This window comes from Mandrillus leucophaeus, unplaced genomic scaffold (genome assembly GCF_000951045.1).
Source record: "Mandrillus leucophaeus isolate KB7577 unplaced genomic scaffold, Mleu.le_1.0 Scaffold169, whole genome shotgun sequence".
Lineage (NCBI taxonomy): Eukaryota > Metazoa > Chordata > Mammalia > Primates > Cercopithecidae > Mandrillus > Mandrillus leucophaeus.
The window spans coordinates 1,270,394-1,292,112 of record NW_012101687.1 but is presented as its reverse complement, the minus strand read 5'-3'; the positions used below and the strand labels follow the sequence as shown (position 1 = coordinate 1,292,112).

At 38.2% G+C, this 21,719-nt stretch overlaps 1 protein-coding gene across 1 annotated transcript in view; it reads right to left on the bottom strand.

The window, feature by feature from the left end:
- IRAK3 (interleukin-1 receptor-associated kinase 3) overlaps positions 1-20,746 on the bottom strand; it is a 51,607-nt gene extending 30,861 nt beyond the window's left edge. The window contains exons 1-5 of the mRNA XM_011976648.1: positions 20,656-20,746; positions 7,978-8,160; positions 2,514-2,578; positions 1,833-1,887; positions 442-593 (exon numbers count right to left, since the gene is read on the bottom strand). Of these exons, the coding sequence (XP_011832038.1) occupies positions 442-593; positions 1,833-1,887; positions 2,514-2,578; positions 7,978-8,160; positions 20,656-20,746 (546 nt within the window). The remainder of the gene's footprint in view (positions 1-441; positions 594-1,832; positions 1,888-2,513; positions 2,579-7,977; positions 8,161-20,655) is intronic.
- Positions 20,747-21,719: the final 973 nt, after the last annotated feature.

The following is a 21,719-nucleotide window of genomic DNA, read 5'->3' as shown; positions in this document are numbered from 1 at the left end:
TTCTGGGCTCAAGGAATTCTCCTGCCTCAGCCTCCCGAGTAGCTGGGACTACAGGAGCATACAACCATGTCCAGCTAAGTTGTGTGATTTTAGTAGAGATGGGGTTTCACCCTGTTGATCAGGCTGGTCTCAAACTCCTGACCTCAAGTGATCCACCCACCTTGGGCTCCCAAAGTGCTGGAGTTACAGGCGTGAACCACCACGCCCAGCCTGGAAAAGTCTTTCATGCTATACATCTGGGGATGGAAAGCATTTAACTTCCACATTCTTGCAAGACAGGTCTTTATTTCTTCAGGCACCTGAAATCATATCTCTTATTTCCACTTATAAAATTTTATGTTCAAATACCCCTTTCAACATCGATGAAAAATGACTTTTTTAAATATGAAAGATGAGCAAATAAATGGAATTGATGTCCTGTGACAATAATTCTTTCCATACCTGTTTAAATAATTTGACAGCATATGTTAGGTTTTGAATCTCCACTCTGTATACCTCAAAAATCTCTCCTTCTCCAATTAGGAAGTCTTTGTGGAAATTTCTAGTTCCTTCTATGATGTTTTGAAAGCTGATTGAAGATTTAGGCAGTATTCCTTAGGAAGGAAAGTAGGGGGAAGATAAGTTATCTAAGAATGAACATCACCATTATAACCAAAACTTCTATATTAGAAACAATTCAGAGTCCAGTGGAAGGTCAGTAGAGAAAGGTCCAGGAACCAAAGCCGAAGCCCATCATGTGCTCTCTGCACATTTACTTGGATCTAGTTCCCACCATTCCACAGAGCAAAGGGTTAGAACAGCAGCATTGTGATTTTACCTCCTCTCAAAAGAGATCAGCCAAAGAGCTTAGGGGAAGAAATTCTTCCAAGATTCAATTTCCTGGTCATTAGGTCAATGTGTTGCTGTTGACCCACTGTGAACCTAAAACTACTAAAAAATTATGGAAGTGGAAATATTGACATGAGTAAGCAATATTCTCCAAGCATGACTGATAGAAACACTTTTCATGTGCCAAACCCTCTAACTGCCTAATTTACTTCCTCAGAGTAAATTAGAAAGATGATTCAGCCTTTTAAAAACTCACCCAAAATGGAGATTGGGAGAAAACATGCAAAGAGTAATCAAATACCAATTGAAAAGGAAAAGTTTGACTATGTCCTTCAGAACCCAATTTTGGCTATATTTCCATAGCTAATACAAAATCCTCTCTGAAGACACTTAATGTTTGATTTAGACCTTATTGCTAAAGAACCAAAGCCTTATCTAACTTTTCTAATTCTTTTTTCAATGAAAGAAGTATCAGATCTAGTGGCAAAGACTAGTCAACACAGCCTTAAATAGTCTTTAAAATTTATCAGAATGACTCCAGGCGGAACTAAATTATTCTTCCTGCTAATAAAGTAGGAAAGTTGATATGGAAAATAACCAGATTTTCATACTGACCTTCAGCATTGCTCTACAATCATCTTGAAAGATTTCTGTAATTGCTGTGAGCATTTCTAAAACTATATAATCTCAACATAATTTTAAAAATGTTTTCCCATGACACACAAACATAGCAAATTTTACTAACAAAAAAACAAAAACATACCCCTGTGTGAAGAGACCACAATTGCATTCTTCATTTGCCAATGGAGCCTTAACATAATAATGTGTCATCTATTAGAACTATAAGTGTCAATCAAATTGAAATTACTTTAGTATCTATGAAATTTTATACTGAATCTGAATTTATATGGTTATTGTGTTTACTGGGTATTTCTCCTTCTTAATTCACTTAAATGAAAGTATGATTTTAAAAAAAATTGTTGGAAAAAGTTGTTTTTTCTTACCTTTTCCATTATGTTCAGGAATAAGAATATTATCCACTGTGACACTGGCTGTTTCCTAAGAGAAGAAATACATACTAAAGTAATTCTATTTCATAAGTCTAGAAAGAACAGAACTTCAACAGAAATCTAAAGCTCCCTGGGGACTCTGCAGTGCAACAGAGTGCAACCTAATTTAAAATAAAGTTAGCAGAAATCAAAGTTATTTCACTTTATTTAATAGCATTCATTGCCATATTTAAGGCTTTCATACCAACGGTAAAAACTCAAGTTTCAATGCCACAGTCAGTTAAAGTCAATTTTAAATTACTTCTAATGCTATAAAAATGATCACTGCTAGTTTGCTGTAATAAAAACTAACAGTGATATGCAAAACACCAACTAAAAAAGGAAAATTAAAAGCTGAGTTAAGACAAATATATAAATCACAGCATCCTTAGTAGTTCTGAGTCTCATCTCTGACAGATCACTGAGAAGAGAAAGCTCTTAATTTCTCAAATATTTATAAATCTCTACTTTCCTGAATCCTCAACTAAATAGAGAATAATGAGAGAACCAGGGCATTTCTGATTTTTAAAAAGTGCTGGCAAATCCAGCATTTTTCTGCCTGCTAATTTCATTCCTTTTGCTCAATTATACATACAACAAAGTTCAAGGCTCATTTTCCATGCACACATACTCTACCTTGAGTAATATGTTTGGAAATCCACCTTCCTGATAACTCTTTTCTGAAGGACTCAAGACTGCTCCTGAAAGAGAAATACGGGAAGGTAGATACAAAACAATTCTATGTCCCTAATGTTTTTTTTCTTTCTGAGACTCTGAAAATAAATGTCTTGCTAGTCATTGTTGATTTCTAAAGTTTCATTCCCATCGAACACTTACAATAAATTTGTGGAAGTATTATTTGTGAAGTGTTATATTTGTGAAATAGTTTTCTAATTAACAAATGTTATACAAACATACTTTTGTTCACTTAAAACATAAGTAGTTGCCTTAATCTATTATTAATATAACTTTAAATAATTTAAATAATTAAATAATAAATAAGTAATAAATAAGATAAATTATTGTTAGACATTAAAAATATTAAAGTACACAGAAGAAAATTTTTTTTAAAAATTGTTATCAGGTTTTGTTTTTGTTTTTGTTTTTTTGAGATGGAGTCTCACTCTTGCCCAGGCTGGAGGGCAGTGGCATGATCTCGGCTCATTGCAATCTCTGCCTCCTAGGTTCAAGCGATTCTTCTGCCTCAGCCTCCCAAATAGCCGGGATTACAGGCACCCATCAGCATGCCTGGCTAATTTTTTTTGTATTTTTAATAGAGATGGGGCTTCACCATGTTGGCCAGGCTAGTCTCGAACTCCTGGCCTCAAGAGATCCACCTGCCTCGACCTCCCAAAATGCTGGGATTACAGGTATGAGCCAACCACCACACCGGGCCTTTTTTTTTGAGACAGAGTCTTGCTCTGTCACCCAGGCTGGAGTGCAGTGGTACAATCTTGGCTCACTGCAACCTCCGCCTCCTGGGTTAAAGTGATTCTCCTGCCTCAGCATCCTGAGTAGCTGGGATTACAGGCATGAGCCACAGTGCCCAGCTGTGTCATCAGCATTTTTGCACATATATTTTTAAATGTTACAATTATGATATTGTATCTTCCTGGGTTCGTTTATCTTTTTTTATATCATCTTGTGCCATAAAGTATTGGAAGTGGCGTGTGTGTGTGTGCGTGTGTGTGTGTATCAATCACAAATACTTACCACCCCAAATGTTGACTATAACTTCTCTCTGGTAGAGTGCTGTCTGGACTGAGGTAATTTATGTAGCTTCCTACAACAGATTAAAACCCTGCCATATTTTGCTGTCATTTCTAACATTTTGTCTCAGACTAGAAAACTTTCATTTTATATTCTAGCTTTCTTCTTTCTAGATTATCTTCTAGTGTTTCTTAAATTATTTTGCTTAGAAAACTAGCAAGAAAGCATAACCAATTAATAACAAATTTCTTTGATAACACTATAAACCAGACTTAAGAGACATCTATAGAACATTCCATCCAAAACCAAAATATACACATATTTCTCAAGTGTACATTGAACATTTTCCAGAACAGACCTGACCTTAGGCAATTAAATGAACTTCAAATACATGTGTAAGGATTAAAATCATACAAAGTCTATTTTCTGATCACATTGAAATGCAAGCAGAAATCAGCAGCAGAAGGAAATTTGGGAAATTCACAAGTATCTGGAAATTAAACAACAAAATCGTAAATAACCAATGAGTTACAAAAGAAGTCATGACAGAAATTAGAAAATACCTTGAGATGAATGAAAATGAAGACACAACATATCAAAAGTTATGAGATGCAGCAAAAGCCATGCTTAGAGGGAAATTTATAGCTGCAAGTGCCTACCTTAAAAAAAGAAGAAATGCATCAAATCAGTAAACTAAACTTTCACATTAAGGAACTATAAAAAGAAGCACAACCTAAACTGAAGCAAGCAAAAGGAAGGAAATACTTTAGATTAGAAATACATGAAACAGATGATTTTTTTGTTTGTTTGTTTGTTTGTTTGAGATGGAGTCTCACTCTGTCAACCAGGCTGGAGTGAGGAGTGAAGTGGTGCGATCTTGGCTCACTGCAATCTCCACCTCCCGGGTTCAAGCAATTCTCCTGCCTCAGCCTCCTGAATAGCTGGGACTACAGGTGCACGCTGCCATGCCGGCTAATTTTTTTGTATTTTAGTAGAGACGGGGTTTCACTGTTTTGCTCAAGCTGGTCTCGAACTCCTCAGCTCAGGCAATCTGCCTGCCTCGGCCTCCCAAAGTGCTAGGATTACAGGCGGGAGCTACCTCGCCTGGCCAAAATAGAGGATTTTTTAAAAAGAAAAATCAATAGAACCAAAATCATTTCTTTGAAAAGATCAATAAAATTGACAATCTTTTAGCTTAACTGACCAAGAAAGACACTCAAATTACTAAAATCAAGAAAAAAAAGAGGGGACGTCAACACTGACCTCACAGAAATAAATAGAATTATAAAGGAATATTATGAACAATGATATGCCAAAAATTAGATAACTTAGATGACATGGACAGATTTCTAGGAAGACACAACTATTGAAACTAACTCAAGTAAAAATAAACAATATACATGGACTCATAACAAGAGTTTGAGCTGGTACTTTAAAACTTCCCACAAAGAAAAGCCGAGGCTTAGATAGCTTCGCAAGTGAATTCTACCAAACATTTAAAGAAGATTAACACCAGTCCTTCACAAATTCTTCCAGAATAGAAAAGGATAGAACAATTCCCAAATCATTCTATGAGATCAGTATTATTCTGATACCAATGCCAAATAAAGACATTACAAGAAAACAACAGACAAATACCTATTACAAATATAGATGCAAAAATCCTCAACAAAATACTGGCAAACTGAATCCAGAAGCATGTAAGGATTAGATACAATGACCAAATGGGATGTATCCCAGGAATCCAATATTTGTTTAATGTCTGAAAATCAATCAATGTAATACACCACATTAGCAGAATGAAGGAGAAAAAACACATGTTCATTTCAATAGATGACAAAAAAGCAGCTGACAAAATCCAACACCCTATCATGATAAAAGCCCTACCAACAGAAGAAAATGTCCTCAATATGATAAAGGCCATCTATAAAAAACTGACAGTTATCATCACTAACTGTGAAAGACTGAATGTTTTCCCCTTAAGATCAGGAACAAGGAAAGGATGTCCGGTCTTGCCGCTTCTACTCAACATGCTAAAGGTTCTAGCCAGGGCAACTAGGCAAGAAGAAAAAATAACAAACATACTGAATTTGTGTAGAAAAAAATGTGAAATCTGGGGGCTGTAGGGGCACTAAAAGTCATTATTCTTTTGCTGTTTGTGAAAAGAGAGATAATACTTCATTGGCACATAAAATGGAAAATTGAAAATGGCTCTCTTAAGAAGCCAGTAGAAAGCTGTGAATTTTGTGTCAAAACTGGAAAACAACTGTTGATCATTGAAATATAAATGCAAAAAGTGATATATAAGGACATGCATGTCAGAAATATAATAACAAAAAATAGAGATTCTAGTTTCTTGAGCAATTTTGGTATGTCCTGAGATCTGACAGAATGCTTTACTGATGTGAAGAAACCATCGAGCAGCAGCAACCTGAATTGTAGGCACAGTACCTGGGAGGAAATCAAAGGCCCATTTTTATAAGACTGGGAAAATCCAAATCTACAAAGTGATGCCTGGAAGTTGGAATATAAAAGCCCCAAATTCCTCTAAAATAAAATCAGTTCCACAAAACAGAAGAAAATTGCAAGGAAAGGTGGGCAATAGCTGATTATTTAGATAACTGATAAATCTGTCCATGGTAGCAACACAGAAAGACTAAATCGTTTTATCCATCTTCAGTTAGGAGCTCCAACTCCTAATTTAGTGAGTAGCCATGATAGGAAACCCCTGTTGAGCAAGATACACTTATGCTTCCAACAAATCATCACATCTCACTTATAACAACTACGTAATTAACTTTTTCAAAATTGTTACTTAATTTGAAACACCAACTCAATCAATTACAATTAAATAATGCTATTTTCTTTAGTAAAGAAGTAAGGTGCTATCCTCCTCTTCACTTCAGATTTGCCTATCTCTTTGTACTAGGGTAGTAAAGTCTTTTTACCAATCAGCTAATCTCACATCCAAAAAAGAAAAATAAATGTTGTATGTGCAACAGACTGAGAGTCAACCAAGAATGTGGAATTTTTGTCTACTTACAGTCCAACTTATTCTCTGTTGCATAAATAAACAACATAGAGAGTGAAAATGTACTCTAAAATTTATTCCAGAACACTGAACGCTGCCGTATAAAACATACCTGGGTGTCCTATTAAAGTGGCATAAGTTTGTATTATGAACAGCAAGCCATGTGGGTGGTTTCAGTGGCTGAGAAAGGCTCAGATAATGGAAAAGGCATTGCATTTACAGTTCCCAGGGACTCACTGAATTTCACTTGCTCAGTCAACTTCACAGTGAAATATTCTGCTGCACTAAACTAAGTGAAGAAACAATGTGCAAAAGACAAAGGGAATTAGCCAAGTTATATGAATAATACCATGGTGGAAGTCTATTAGGAACTAATACCCCATTAATAGGAAAGATCAAGATAAAAGTCAATGTGAAGCTACAGTTTTCTTGTACAAACCTCTCAGGATTCCTTGTGTGTGTGTGTGCAAGGGCTCTTGTGCACTAAATATATTACCAAAGAACATGTGTGCAAATACACAAAACTAAAAATGTGATCTATAAAAAGAGCCAAAGAACAAAGATGTTGATTCAAAAGAGTTTCCAATCTAAGAGCCTTGGGTCTATAACATAAGCCCCAAGATCATTATTGTTGAAATGAATACATCTGAGTGGAACAAACAGAACAGGTAACGTTAGATTATTTCACTGACAAAGAATACATGGAGAAAACTTCACGAGCTTTATTGATCAGGTTCTAAATATAAGGCATGACACAGCATCAGAAATAGAGAAGATAAACAAAGGGAAGAATTAGGCTACTGTGGAATGGGTAGTAACAAGTAAGGCAGGGTTAAACGCTATGGCGTAAAAATAGCAGTGAAGATAAAAGAAACATCCCAAGATTATTCTGGAGGTAGGTGCAATATAAAATACTAAATATAGGGGGAAAATACAATTATGTTTTCAACTTGTAATATATAGTAAAACAAAGAATAGCATGATCTGTTTCTCAAATACTATGATTCCAATTACGTTTATGACTCAAAGAGTTTCGGAGTTTTTGATAGCAAGCTCATTCTATTAACTGCGAAAAATGAAACATTTTAAAAAGTGTAGTTTGTAAGTAAAAGTAAATTAAAAAAACAAAACAAAACTATAAAGTGGTAGAAAGAAATATGTTGTATAAGTTAGGTGATAAGGGAAGAAAGTGTCACAAGAAAATGTGAAGCTGGAAAGTCCCTTCCAGATAAAAGCCACAGGTAAGGAAACACTGACACACAGCATGAGTCAATGTCTTGGATAAAATGCAATATTCGAATTTACAAACTATAGTTCCTATTACAGATTAAGAGCCACATTATAAGAATCAGCATTTACCATGGTTTGTAATTAAATGAATAGCTCGACGATGCCCCATCTCCTGGAGGACCTGTAAAAGGTCACCGATGGTCTTGTTTTTCTGTGCCCAGGACCAAAGTAATTCTCTTGTTCCACTTTTACCTTGGTCTACATACTTTTCAATATGACGAACATCCAGCCAGCTGCTTGAAAGTCTCTCTGCTGTGGAAATTGCAATATAAACAAAGAATTGTTTACTGTACTTTCATTGAAATACTTGTTTTTGTGTACCTTATGTTTATTTCCTCTTATTTATAACTTTAACTTTCCTCTTATTTATAACTTTTATTTTGAACTAATTTGGCATATACTCACCTGCCTTCTGCTAATGTTGACATCTTACTAACCACAATACAAAGATCAGAATCAGTGATAACTGCAAACCTTATTCTAATTTCACTAGCTTTTCCACTAATGCCCATTATCTGTTCTAAGATCCTATCCAGTTTTCCATATTATGTTTAATTGTTCCTTCTCCTTAATCTCCTCCAATCTATGATGGTCCCTCAATCTTTCCTTGTCTTTCAGGACGGTGAAATGACATTGTCCTTCTCAGTGCATCATATCAAGAGGTTTAAGATAGTGATGTCTTATCAATAATAATGTTTATTCTGATCACTTAGTGAAGGGAGTGTCTGCAGAGTTTCTCTACTATAAAATTATCTTTCCCTTTGTAATTAATAAATATTTAGGGGGAGATACTTTGAGATTATGAAAATACTCTGCTTCTCCTCAGATTTGGGCTACTAATATTTTGCATCCACCAGTGGATCTTATTTATCACAATTATTACTACAGTATTCGCTTAATGGTGATTTTTCTATTTTCCCTTTTTCCTTCATGAACTCTTTGGTAAGAAACAGCTGTCCTTTCTCCTATGTTTATTTATTTATTTATCCAGTTGTTTATTTACATCTATGGGCTCATGGATATTTATTTTATCCCACGGGTTAAAATCCAGTACTATCATTAATAATTTTGTTGCTAAAATTATTCTAGCTTTGTCCATGTAGGTTGACTCTTGTGTTCTTTTTTTTCTGGTTTTTAAAATTTTATTATTATTATTATTATTTTTGAGACAAGATCTCACTCTGTCACCCAGGTTGGAGTGCAGTGGGGCAATCTCAGCTCACTGCAGCCTCCATCTCCCAGGCTCAAGCCATCCTCCCACCTCAGCCTCCCAAGTAGCTGCAACTACAGGTGTGCACCACACCACCATGCCCAGCAAATTTTTGTATTTGTGTGGGTTGTTTTTTCCTTTTTGGTAGAGATGGGGTTTTGACACATTGCCCCAGGTGGTCTCAAACTCCTAGGATCAAGCTCAAGCAATCTGCCCGCCTTGGCCTTCCAAAGTGCTGGGATTACATGTATGAACTACCACAGCAGGCCTCGTATGTTCTTTTGACAAGTCCTATCTTTTTGTGAGTATCTCCTTATTTTCTGGCTCTACAAGGTGATCCAGGCTTATTTTGTATTTCCCCCTTTCCTGGACTGCAATTATTTGTCTAATGATCTCTGGTCTCTTTATTGGACAATGGTGTATAGAAGCTCAATCCCGGTGCTAGAATTGTTCATTGTGGCCAAGGTTCCATTGCTTCTAGGCCCTCTAAGAACACAGAGCAAGGAAATATAGGTATGAACACTCATCCGTGGATCTCTATTCCTCTACCTGTATGTGCATATATTAAATACCAAGAATTTATTCTGATGCTTCGGATTTTAATCCAGCATCACAGGGTATATTTCAGTCCTTCCTCATTTGTAACTTTATTCTTGAACAATAATATTATTGATAATATATTTACTTGTTTGTTTAATTCTACAATGCACATAAAGTACTTTCAGAATTGCCAACCCATAACCTTGTGAGAAACACATTAGCAAAATCAGAATACATAGTTCTTTCTGTCCTTAGCATAAGCACATCCAGTTAAGATGTTGTGTTCCAAACTTACTTAGATTAATTCTTTTCTTCCTCACCCCTTCAGTGTGGTTATTATTCATTTGTAATACAGTTAGATTCAATTGTTGAAGGTTTGAGAAATGGTGTTTTGTTCCCCCTGTCTTCCCCTTGAACACTTTTGAGCAATTTTAAAAGCTAGTATCTGGGTAAAATCAGGGAAATGTTTTACTAGGATACTAGGCTTTAAATAATTCAATTAAAGTTTGGCATAAACATCTTAAACCTGTGCAGAAAGCATATGAGTTTGTGGTGCCCTGATTTAACAGGTTTCTTCAAGTGAAAATTTATGTTGCCTTTCTGCACAACTTCCAAATTTTAAAGTGTACTTTGAGGCAAAGTGGAGAGAAAGAAAGCAAATGACAGAAAAGGTGGTCTCGTTCCTATGATAATATTTACAACCTGGAATATTGAGCACTAAAATTAACAGTGTTTTGGGGTTACTGGTGGTGATGGCAGCATCCTTTCATAACTTTACCTTCCAGAGACGCTAAAAAATTTAGGATCCTGGATGCAAGTCTGTGGATCAAATCCTACTGTTATCTGAGGGTGGTCATGGGGGACTCCTGACATGCCACCATAACTGGCTTTAGGAGCTCAGCACCCTTTCATCCTGCCACATACCAGTATGTGGAAGCTGCCCTCCAGCAGGAACCAATGTGATCTCATAGGAGACAGGACTCCCCTTTCCACCAAGGAGATACTCCAAAGGCAGATGTGCTTTTAAAAGGCAATGGTTGTTTAGATATCAGAAGAATGATAAGTCTTGTGAAAATTTCTTCTGTTAAAAGTCTGTTTGGGGACCAGGCGTGGTGGCTCACACCTGTAATTCCAGCACTTTGGGAGGCTGAGGCAGGAGGATAACTTGAGGTCAGGAGTTTGAGACCAGCCTGGCCAACATGGTGAAACCCCATCTTGACTAAAAAAATACAAAAATTAGCCAGGTGTGATGGTGTGCACCTGTAGTCCCAGCTACACAGGAGGGTGAGGTGGGAGAATCACTTGAATCCAGGAGGTGGAGGTTGCAGTGAGCTGAGCTGAGACCATTGTACTCCAGCCTAGGCAACAGAGTGAGACTCCGTTTACACACACACACACACACACACACACACACACACACAAAAGTCTGTTTTAGAGTCCAAAGGTCATTCATTTCTTAGGGAGTTGCTACACCAGTTATATTTGAAATCAAGCCAGCAGAAAGGCAGATATCTTCTGCCTTTATATCGCATTCCCCCCCTGCCCAATTTTTGGTTCTACAAGCCTTTGCTGGAATATTCAATTTACCTCAACTTTATGCTCCCACTGAGGCGATGAGTAAATTCTGAAAGTTGAAAGTTTCCACAATATGAAACCATTACTGGCCCTCTTTTTATGAGCTAAAAATTGACATGGTAGACATTACTAGTGCCGCTAATAACTTCCAACCCTCTATCCCATCATAGAGGATTCCATTTCCCTGCCCTTTCAGATTAGGCACGCCTTTATGTCTCTTCCAGCCAGAAACACTGAAGAACCAGGGTACAATTCACCACGTGTTGACAGGGGGCTGCCTCAAGACCAAAGCAGCCTGAAATGCTGAGCCACCACATGGAGGAGAGTTTGCTGGACTCTCAGAGCTCTTCCTGGGAGCAAAAAGTAAACCTCTGCTATGTTAAACCACTGAGATTTTGGTGCTGCTTGTTATTGCAGCATAACTTGGTCTATCCTGACTGATATACACAAGGTCATATCTTGAATTTTGTTACTCTGTTACAACCTGTACCAGAACAGAGTTAAACAGAGTGGCAGCCTTTGCAAATTACATATTAAACAAGGGAAGATAAAGTTGAGACATTCTATTTGAATGCATGTTTAGGCTGTAAGGAAAGAAAAATAGCTAGAATAAAATGTCTGACATAATTGAGTTAGAATGTCTTTGCCCTTCCTCCATATTACAAGTTCTGGGAAGAATATATTCATTCCTCATCTCCTTGAAGAGATGACGTTTCACAAAGAGGCAAAGACTATCCACATGCCAATATATGTTTTAGATAGCTTATCATTTTTAAAAGGAAGCCTTAAAAAGCAAAAATATTAGCCAAATGTTGTAATGTTATTTTAATGTATTTCTTTCTGATGAGGTAATCTGCCTATTTCATTGAGGCACATTTTTAATAAACACTTTATTTAGCTATTTCTAAAAGCTCTTAAGAGAAATACTGCAAATCAGTGTAGTTCAAACACTTGTTGAGTATCTGTTATATGTCAGCAATACAGTAATTGCATGCACCAAGCGTGGGTTGACTATGAAGACAGGCCTCTACCTAAAGATGAGAACAGCAGGGAAGCCTTTCTGGAGGGGTGGTTTCTGAAGCCTAAGCCATGCCATGTCTAAAACTGAGTACTTCTAAAGAGAGGCCAATTCTTGAAGTATTGGATAGAGTACACTATCCTGGGGAGGAAAAAAATAATCACTAGAGTTTCAGATTGAAAACAAGACAAATGAATGAGTCTGAGCCCCACAGACTATCCTGCTTTCCAAGAAAAAAGGTTCTTAATCAAAACAAAGCATTCCCGTGGGCCTCTGGGAGAGTACAGGAACGTATGTATTTAGTGGTGGCACTGCCATCGACCTATGACACAACTCCAGGCAAAACATAGCCTCACTGAACAATCTCAAACTTCTTCACAAATGTCCTTGTAGTCCCACCTAAAACATATAATAAATCTTCTTGCTCTTCCCTGGCCTGTTAATTAATTATAGCACCTCTAATCTGTAAAACACTTCCCACTCTCAAAATGAACATTCCAACAAGAGAACTCTAAATATCAAATTTCAGCAAAGGGAAAGTTTAGGTTTCTATGTTTTCTATTAGAAAATTAATCAAGGCTGGGTGCAGTGGCTCACGCCTGTAAACCCAGCACTTTGGGAGGCCAAGGCAAGAGAATCGCTTGAGCCCAGGAGTTTAAGACAGGTCTGGGCAACATGGCAAAACCCCATCTCTACAAAAAATTTAAAAATTAGCCAGGCTTGGTGGTGTGCATGCATCTGTAATCCTAACTACTCAGGTGGCTGAGGTGGGAGGATAGCTTGAGCCCAGGAGGTTGAAGCTACCTTCAATTGCTCACAATTGCCACAGAAGGAAAGGCACAGTTGATAGCTGTAAAGGAAATCCACAGTTAACATTTCAAGTCCCAGGGAATGTCAGCTTTTCATTCCATACTTTCCATAAATTCCATTCTTTGTTTTTTGTTTTGTTTTGTTTTTAATTCCTCGATTACCCTTTTAAAAGTGCAGCAGGCCATGACTCTGTGCTGTCCTGTCCTGTGACTTGGCTGAGAAACTGCTAATATCAGATGCTCTCCCTTAAGCACATTTCTGAGATTCAGCTGGAATATGAATGAACAGATGTCAAATGAGCTGGGGTTTTAAGTTCTCTAAATTGACCAGGGGCTTATAGTTCTGAGTTTGCACCAAATCTAAGGAAAGCTAGGTTAGTCAAAGGCATTTTTTTCTAATAGCAGAAGTTCATGGTGAAAAACTGATCCAGACTGCCTGCATGTATGGATTGCTTCTGGACTGGAAGTGAAATATGTTTTCTCTTTTTCCAACTGGTGATTCACACTGCAACCTTAATAGCTTTTCTCTAACGATGATGCATTCTGAATAGAAACATCGCTAAAGAGTATTATTAGCATCCATAAAATGCATACTTCATTTAGATCCAATTCTATAAAATAGTTTCAATCTGATACAACAGGAATGCAAACTATCAACATGTTAATTACATTCTTCAATATTCATCATTTTCTCCAACTCTCCCTTACTTGTCCCCTTTCAGAATATAGGACTTTGTTTACTCATAGTACATATCAAATAAAAATATAGAGAAAAGTTCTCAATGATTAATTGTGTTGATAAAGTTAAAAGCATTCTAAACTGAAAATACAAATTAAGAAAAACATGCTGTTAGTAAAGCATTGTTGAAAACCATTTTTTGGAACACAAATCTTTTGTTGAAAGTCATATTGGAGTCACATAAGCCAAAAAGTCAACCTAAGAAGTTCAGAAATCACATGCTCAAAGGTCCTTGAAGGCTGTTTTAAGAGTGCAGGACTGTCTAAGTAGTGTTAACCTTTGGGGTTTTCAGTTGCAGAAATCACGTCTCCATATGCAAATATGTCTCTGAAGGGGTTTTTTCAAATAACGCAACACATCCGTATTTGGAATCTTTGTATTTGCATACAACCACATGCCAAAACCCCTGTAAAATTAAGACTCCATTCTCACAGAGCTTGTTTTTAGATACTGTAATGGAAAAAGGAAAGATGTTTCTTTCTTTCTACAAAGCATGCAAAAAATTAGACAATTTTTTAAAAGAACTATTAAGGTTAAAGTTATTTTAATTCCAAAAAAGTAAAACAAAAGTCAAAATTATAAGTTAGATCTGTTCTTCATACCAGACTGTGAGCATTAACACTCACTAGTTAATATATTTTAGAAGAAATAGTTCTTATTCATACTTAAGCTCATGTGTATGTTTTACCCCATGCCTGAGTAGGACTCATAACTGGGGAGGGCTGTGTGCGATTTCTCAGGTGCCCCTCTGTCTGTCCTGCTCTCTTAATCCTAGACACAGGTAGGAACCTAACATTAACTACCTCCGGGAGAGAATTCACCCTCAACACCAAGGTTTCAGTCAGAAGCTATGTAATTTCATTCCCAGGTGAATATCAATACTATTTCCCCACACATTCTTTCATTGTTAAACTTTTATAGGTCTGTTGCCTACACTAAATTGGAAAATTCTTACAAGCAGGGACTAGGACATTGTATTTACAGTGCTTTGTCAAAGATTCTGCTCAACAAGGTTTTGGATGTTTAATAGACATTTGTTGATTCATTAATTTATTCAAAACACATATATTTAGTGAGTGCCTGCTCTGTGCCAAGTACAATTTTCAATGCTAAGAGAGTCAGCAGGAAACAAAGGAAGGAAATATCCCTGCCCCCTTGAAGCTTATTTCTAGATGAAGAATAAACAAATAAACATATATATGTTTACATATGTATATAGTTTATTTTATATATACATAGAGATACTTACATACATGAAGTATGTAAGAGGTGATAAATAATATAGAGAAAAATAAACTGGAGAAGAGGCATAAGGGAGTGTTAGAGGGGGTAATCAATTTTAAAAGAGTGGTCACGGCCAGGCATGGTGACTCACACCTGTAATCCCAGCACCACCTAAGGCCAGAAGTTTGAGACCAGCCTGGCCCATATGGTTAAACCTGTCTCTGCTAAAAATACAAAAAATTAGCCAGGTGTGGTGGTAGGCACCTGTAATCCCGCTTGAGAGGCTGAGGCAGGAGAATCACTTGAACCCGGGAGGTGGAGGTTGCAGTGAGCCAAGATTGCACCATTGCACTCCAGGCTGTGCAACAAAAGCAAAACTCCATCTCAAAAAACAAAACAAAACAAAAAAGTGGTCAGAGTAGGTAATAGTTAAACAAAAACATGAAGGAAGTGAAGAAGCAAGCCTACAAGGTTACTGGCAGGAAGAATGTTCATTGCGTGTTCAAGGAACAAGAAAGCTAATGTGGTTGGAGTCAAGCAAACAAGAGGGAGAAGAAAGTGAGAAAAGCCATGCAGAACTTCGGGGTTTGCTCTGAGTGGCCTGGGAAGCCACTGGAGGGTTCTGAATAGGCCAATGATAGCATATGCTTTACATGCATCACAGGCTCGCTGACTGCTGGGCTGCAAAGACACTCGAGGAAGTCAAGGGCAGTAGCAGGGAGTCCGAGCCCAGTCAGCCAACTGCGAAAATAGTAGAGGTGGGAACTGATGGTGGTTGGTACCAAGATGGCTGTGGTAGCAGTAGTAAGAAGCGGTCAGATTATTAGATAGATCCTGAAGGCACAGTCAGCAGCATCATTTACTGAGAGATAGGATGTGGTTTGTGAGAGAAAGTGACAAGTCACAAAAGGCTAATATTTCTGGCCTGAACAAATGAAGAATGGAGCAGCCATTACTGAAATGGGAAAACTTTGGGAGGGCTAGGGCGAGCATTTCTGAGCTGTTAAGTTGGAGATGTCTGTCAAATAGGTAAATAGATAAATGAAGATGACATTCTCTAGGGAGACTTGGGCTAGCTAGAAATTTGGGAGTTAATATATTGATGGAATTTATGTAAATTTAGCAGATAAACAGAAGAGACGAGGTCCATGGACTAAGCCCAGGGGCACTCTAAGACAGCAAGATAAATCTATAAGAAGAGAAGAAATTAAGGAGCATATAATTTTTATTATTATTATTATTTTTTTCTGACAGGAGTCTCGCTCTGTCGCCTAGGCTGGAGTATGGTGGTGTGATCCCAGCTCACTGAAACCTTGGCCTCCCAGGTTCAAGGGATTCTCCTACCTCAGCCTCCCAAGTAGCTGGGATTACAGGCGCCTGCCACCATGTCTGGCTAATTTTTTGCATTTTTAGTAGAGACAGGGTTTCACCATGCTGTCCAGGCTGGTCTTGAACTCCTGACCTCAAGCAATCCTCCCGCCTTGGCCTCCCAAAGTGCTGGGATTACAGGTGTGAACCACCGCACCCAGCAGGGGCATGATTACAGGCGTGAACCACCACACTCAGCCTGGGCAGCAAGAGCAAAACTCCATCTCAAAAAATAATAACATAAAAAAACACATCTATTTAAAATTTAGAAAGAAAAGGAAAAAAGTGCTTCAAGAAGAAAGGAGAAAGGAGTGATCAACTATATCAAATAAGATCAAAACTTTGAACCAACCATTGAATTTAGCTATGGTGACTTGGGATGAGAGGAATTTCAATGGAGCAGTGGGAGGTGAAGCCCTGATTGGAGGAGTTCAAGGAAGAATGGAGGACCTGGAGTATAAATAGCCCTTTTGAGGAATTTTACCATAAAGAGGAACAGAGCAGTGAGGTGTTAGCTTAGAGGAGAAGTGAGAGCTAGACATAGCATTGTCTAGCTAACATGTGAGAGAAATAACACAGTGGTCAAAAGACCAGGCTTACCCGGGAGCAGTGGCTCACATCGGTAATCCCAGCACTCTGGGAGGCTGAAGCAGGAGGATTGCTAGAGCCTAGGAGTTTGAGACCAGCCTGACCCCATCTGTAGAAAAAGATTTGCCAGGTGTGGTGGCACATGCCTGCAGTCCCAGCTATTTGGGAGTCTGAGGTGGGAAGGATCACTTGAGCCTGGGAGGTCGAGGCTGCAGTGAGTTGTGACTGTGCCACTGCACTTCACCCTGGATGACAGAGTGAGATCCCGTTTCCAAAACAATAACAGCAACACAAAAAAAGCAGGCTCTACTGCATATGGTGACTTCCTTCCAAAAAGTAAGAAACAGAAAGAGAAGGAAGTGAAGTAATTTTACAGGGCAGATATCTGACAGACGCCACCTCAGCCGTGGTTAACATAAGCAGTGATAACTCCTGTAAATAGTACTGACCCTGGATACAGGTTGGTACTCTATGGTTTTCCTCCCCCAAATCCAAAACCTCAGTCTGATCATGAGAAAAACATCAGACAAATCGCAGTTGACAGACAGTCTACAAAATAGTGGATAAGTTCCAACCAATATTCCTCAAAACTGTCAAAGTCATCAAAAACAAGGAAAGTCTGAGAAACCATCACAGCCAAGAGGAGCCAGAAGATACAACAACTAAATGTAATATGGTATCCTGAATGGGATCCTGGAACAGAGAAAGGACATCAAGTAAAAGCGAAGGAAGTCTGAATAAAGCATGGACTTTAGTTAATAATAATGTGTCAATATTGTATTGTAATGAATGCAGCACACTCATGCAAGATGTTAATAACGGGAAAATGGGTGTGGAGTATGCGAAGGACGCAGAGTATCCGGGAACTCTTCCTACTATCTTCTAAACTTTTCCATAAATTTAAAACTGTTCGTAAAAAAACACATCTAGGCCAGGCTCGGTGGCTCACGCCTGTAATCCCAGCACTTTAGGAGGCCGAGGCGGGTGGATCATCTAAGGTCGGGAGTTCTAGACCAGCCTGACCAACATGAAGAAACCCTGTCTCTACTAAAAATACAAAAAAAAATTTTTTTTAAATTAAGCCAGGAATAATGGTGCATGTCTTTAATCCCAGCTACTCGGGAGGCTGAGATAGGAGAATCACTTGAACCCGGGAGGTGGAGGTTGCGGTAAGCTGAGATTGCGCCATTGCACTCCAGCCTGGGCAACAAGAGCGAAACTCTATCTCAAAAAATAATAATAATAGCATAAAAAAACACATTTATTTAAAATTTCGAAAGAAAAGGAAAAAAAAAAAAAACCACAGACTATGATGTCTGATCATCTGGTTAGAATCTTAGTGTGCCATTTAGAAGACTGTGACTCAAGGCAAGTTACTTAAATTCTCTGAGAATCAGTTCCCCTATCTATAAAATGGAAATAGGAAGAGTATCTACCTCATAGAATTGTTGTGATAAGTAAATGAGATAATCCATGTAAAATGCTTATCACACTGGCCAATAGTAAGCCTTGACAGGAGGTAGCTTTATTATTATTACTACTATTATTTTGAATCTTTATTGAATATACAAACACACACTTAGTGTGATTTTACATTTAATTTTTAAAGTGATTATTAATAATTTATATAATAATTTCCCTTTCCTTTCTTGAGAGGAAGAAAATTGAATACAGCCTATTATAAATCATCTGCAAAAAGCATTTCTCAGTGCATCATAATTGTTGAGAGGTCTTATGGTGTCAGCTGCTCCAAACAATTTAATTTAAATACCAATCTATGGTAATGTAATCAGATGAGTTGTCTCCAGAGGTTCTATATGTACTACGTTATCATGTCTGTAATGTAAACAACATTTTTCATTTGGGCTTCTGGGCTCTTGCTTTCACTAAAAGCCATAAAGTCATCAATGATAACCAGAGAATATATTATCTTGTTATTACATTATTTGTAATAATAATACTTGACAAAAGTGATTTGAAGAGTAATATGTAGAATATGTTTAAAAATAAAAGTAATTAAATGAAGTAATGAAAGAATGTAGTAAAATATCTGTTATATGAAGACACTATTAAAGAAGAGAATTTGGCCTAAGCAATGGCTTCCTAGTCAGGTTGTGCATCAGACTCACTCCTGGGGTTTGACAAAAAATGAAAGAAGCTGGACCCTCAACCCAGACTTACTGAATCAGCAGCTCTAGGAGTGAGACCTGCATCTGTGTATTTAAAAGACTGCATAGATGATTTTGGTTTGTGAATGATTGGCTTACCTTATCCTGCACACACTGATCATATCATATAGGCTGCTATATGAGCTGCCTTGGTAAACATAGACTGATACTCACCATCATCAAGAATCATGATCAGCTCGAAAGAGCTTTACTTAGTATATTACGGTTGTTTTCTATATTTAAGCTTGGGCTGTCAGCTGTCCTGAGCATACAAGGGACTGCCTCTTTGATTCAGTCCTCCATCACTCTCCTTCCCCTCTCGAAGGTTAAGTTTTCCCTCCCTGAACCTCTTCCCCTCTTTCTCCCTTCACTGTGCCCACAGGACAACTCAGCATGTTTAGTACAGGCAGTTGCCTCAACACCCTGAACTGAGCTGGGCTTGCCTTCTTGCTGAGCCAACAGCTTGTGCAGCACCTGGTCAGGGCCAGCTCAGTAGTCCAGGCAGTCAGTAGGCATGACCACCTGCACAATGAATTACGGCTGAAGTATCATGGAGTAAACATTTTAGACCCTTGCCCTATGAGAGAATGAATACACAAACGGACAATGGCCAGCTTATATATAAAAACAGAATTCTGCAGACAATGTGTATCAACCAGTCCAAGAAACCAACCTACCATCTACAGTATCTAACAAGTTAAACTATCAGCAACTGGGTTAAACTGTAGCAACCAGCCCAGGCAGCCAAACAAGAAACCCTGTAGCAACCTGCCCCAAATGACCAGGACTTGAATAATTACTGACAGCTTCCTCAATTTTTGCTCCTACTTCCAACTTAGGGCCAATCAGAGAAAGTCAATTATATACCCCTAAACAAACACACAGCATTTAGGTAGCTCAGCTTTTAGGTAGCTCAGGTACAGCTTCCCTGTATCAATAGCCTCCAATCAGGACATAACTGCAGCCTTCTCCCACCCTCCTCCGTCCTCTGCCTGCTTTTGAGTTTCTACCAAACACAAGTAATGGTGGCTGGCTCCCTTGCTTTGAAAAATTAGCTTTTGTTTGTTCTCATTTGGGTGGTCCTCATTTATTTTCACCACTAGGGAAATGGGGCTGCATGCTTGAAATGGATCACTGAATTGTTCTTTGATGCCAGAAATGTCTGTACTTTAGGGAGGCTGTTAGATGTGGCCAAAAAGAGCACAGCAGTAAGGGAAGAAGTGTAGAGTGGCTGGGGTTAAGGACATAAGCCTTGGATCCAGACTGCCATGGTTCAGATCCTGGCTCTTCCACTTCCAGCTGGTGAACCTGAACAAGTTACTTAACCAATTTGTACCACAGTTTCCTGACCTGTTAAAAAAACACTGGCAATGATAATGGCTCACAGAGTAATTGGAGGGGGTTATATGAGACAAGCCATGTAAAGCATGAATATCTGGATTTCAGTGCTATCAACAGAGAGAATAATCTGCCTCACTAATTTATGATACCCACCTGGCCCCATTCACCAACATTAAACTGGACTAAAAACACTTTTCTTTCACAGTCAGTAACTCTAGGAAATCCAGGGGTATAAATACTGCCGACGCCAAAATCCATCTCAAAAAGATCTGATGGGGAAGTGACCTTATCCCTCAAAATCCCTCATATGCACACTGGAAGTCTCTGTTTTCTAGAAATCAGACTTTTTTTTTGGGGGGGGGGCATAACTTAAAATTACAGAGCTTAAAATATATAAACATTTTTTGTATAACTAGAAGCCCATTGCTACAATTCAAAGACTGTGACCATGCTGTTCATCAGTAACAAAGAAAACTCTCCATTTAGGTCTTCTGCTAGTCCTGGTAAGAAAAATCCTACTTCAGACCATTAAAGCTAAGTTATTTTGACATAATCATGATTCTTTTCAATAAACATTAAACATGACATTGTGGAATATCAAATCTAACCAAAAATGCCTATACTTAACAAAACAAAGATTTTTGTCTGAATTATCTCTGGCTACACTCAACACTTCCAACAGGCAGTTGCTCAACTTTCCAATGTCTGCATAAAATACAGTTCTGAAGCCAATTTTTTTAGACTAAAATAAAAAGCCACTCGAGCATAAACCTTCATTCAACGAAATTGGTTAAATAAGATTTAATTAAGAAAACTAGGAGCCACGTTCATTGCAAATCGTATTTTACTTTAGCATTTCACTTGGAATTAAGTTAGGGGCTTGGGCATGCATTGAAAACACCAAAGGATAAATATCTCAAAGTTCTAAAAATGTCCTAATACGAAAATGATATTCTGGGATGATTTCGCAAGGGCCAGAAGACATCACACATTGCGAACCCAGTGAGGGTGGCATTGCGGACGAACAGAAGATGCTTTCACGCGGGTTATCCGTCTTTCCCAGGCCTCGGCTCCCTTGACATTGCTGCGATACCCAAAATTCTTTGAAACAGAGAAGGCAGGGCTGGCTTCTGGGTCCCAAGGAGTCTCTGCGTCCTCCCCGGGAAAGGAAGGGGCCGGCTCCCCGGCGGGAACTTCCCGAAGGCCGCGCCAGCCCCGCGAGCTACCCCAG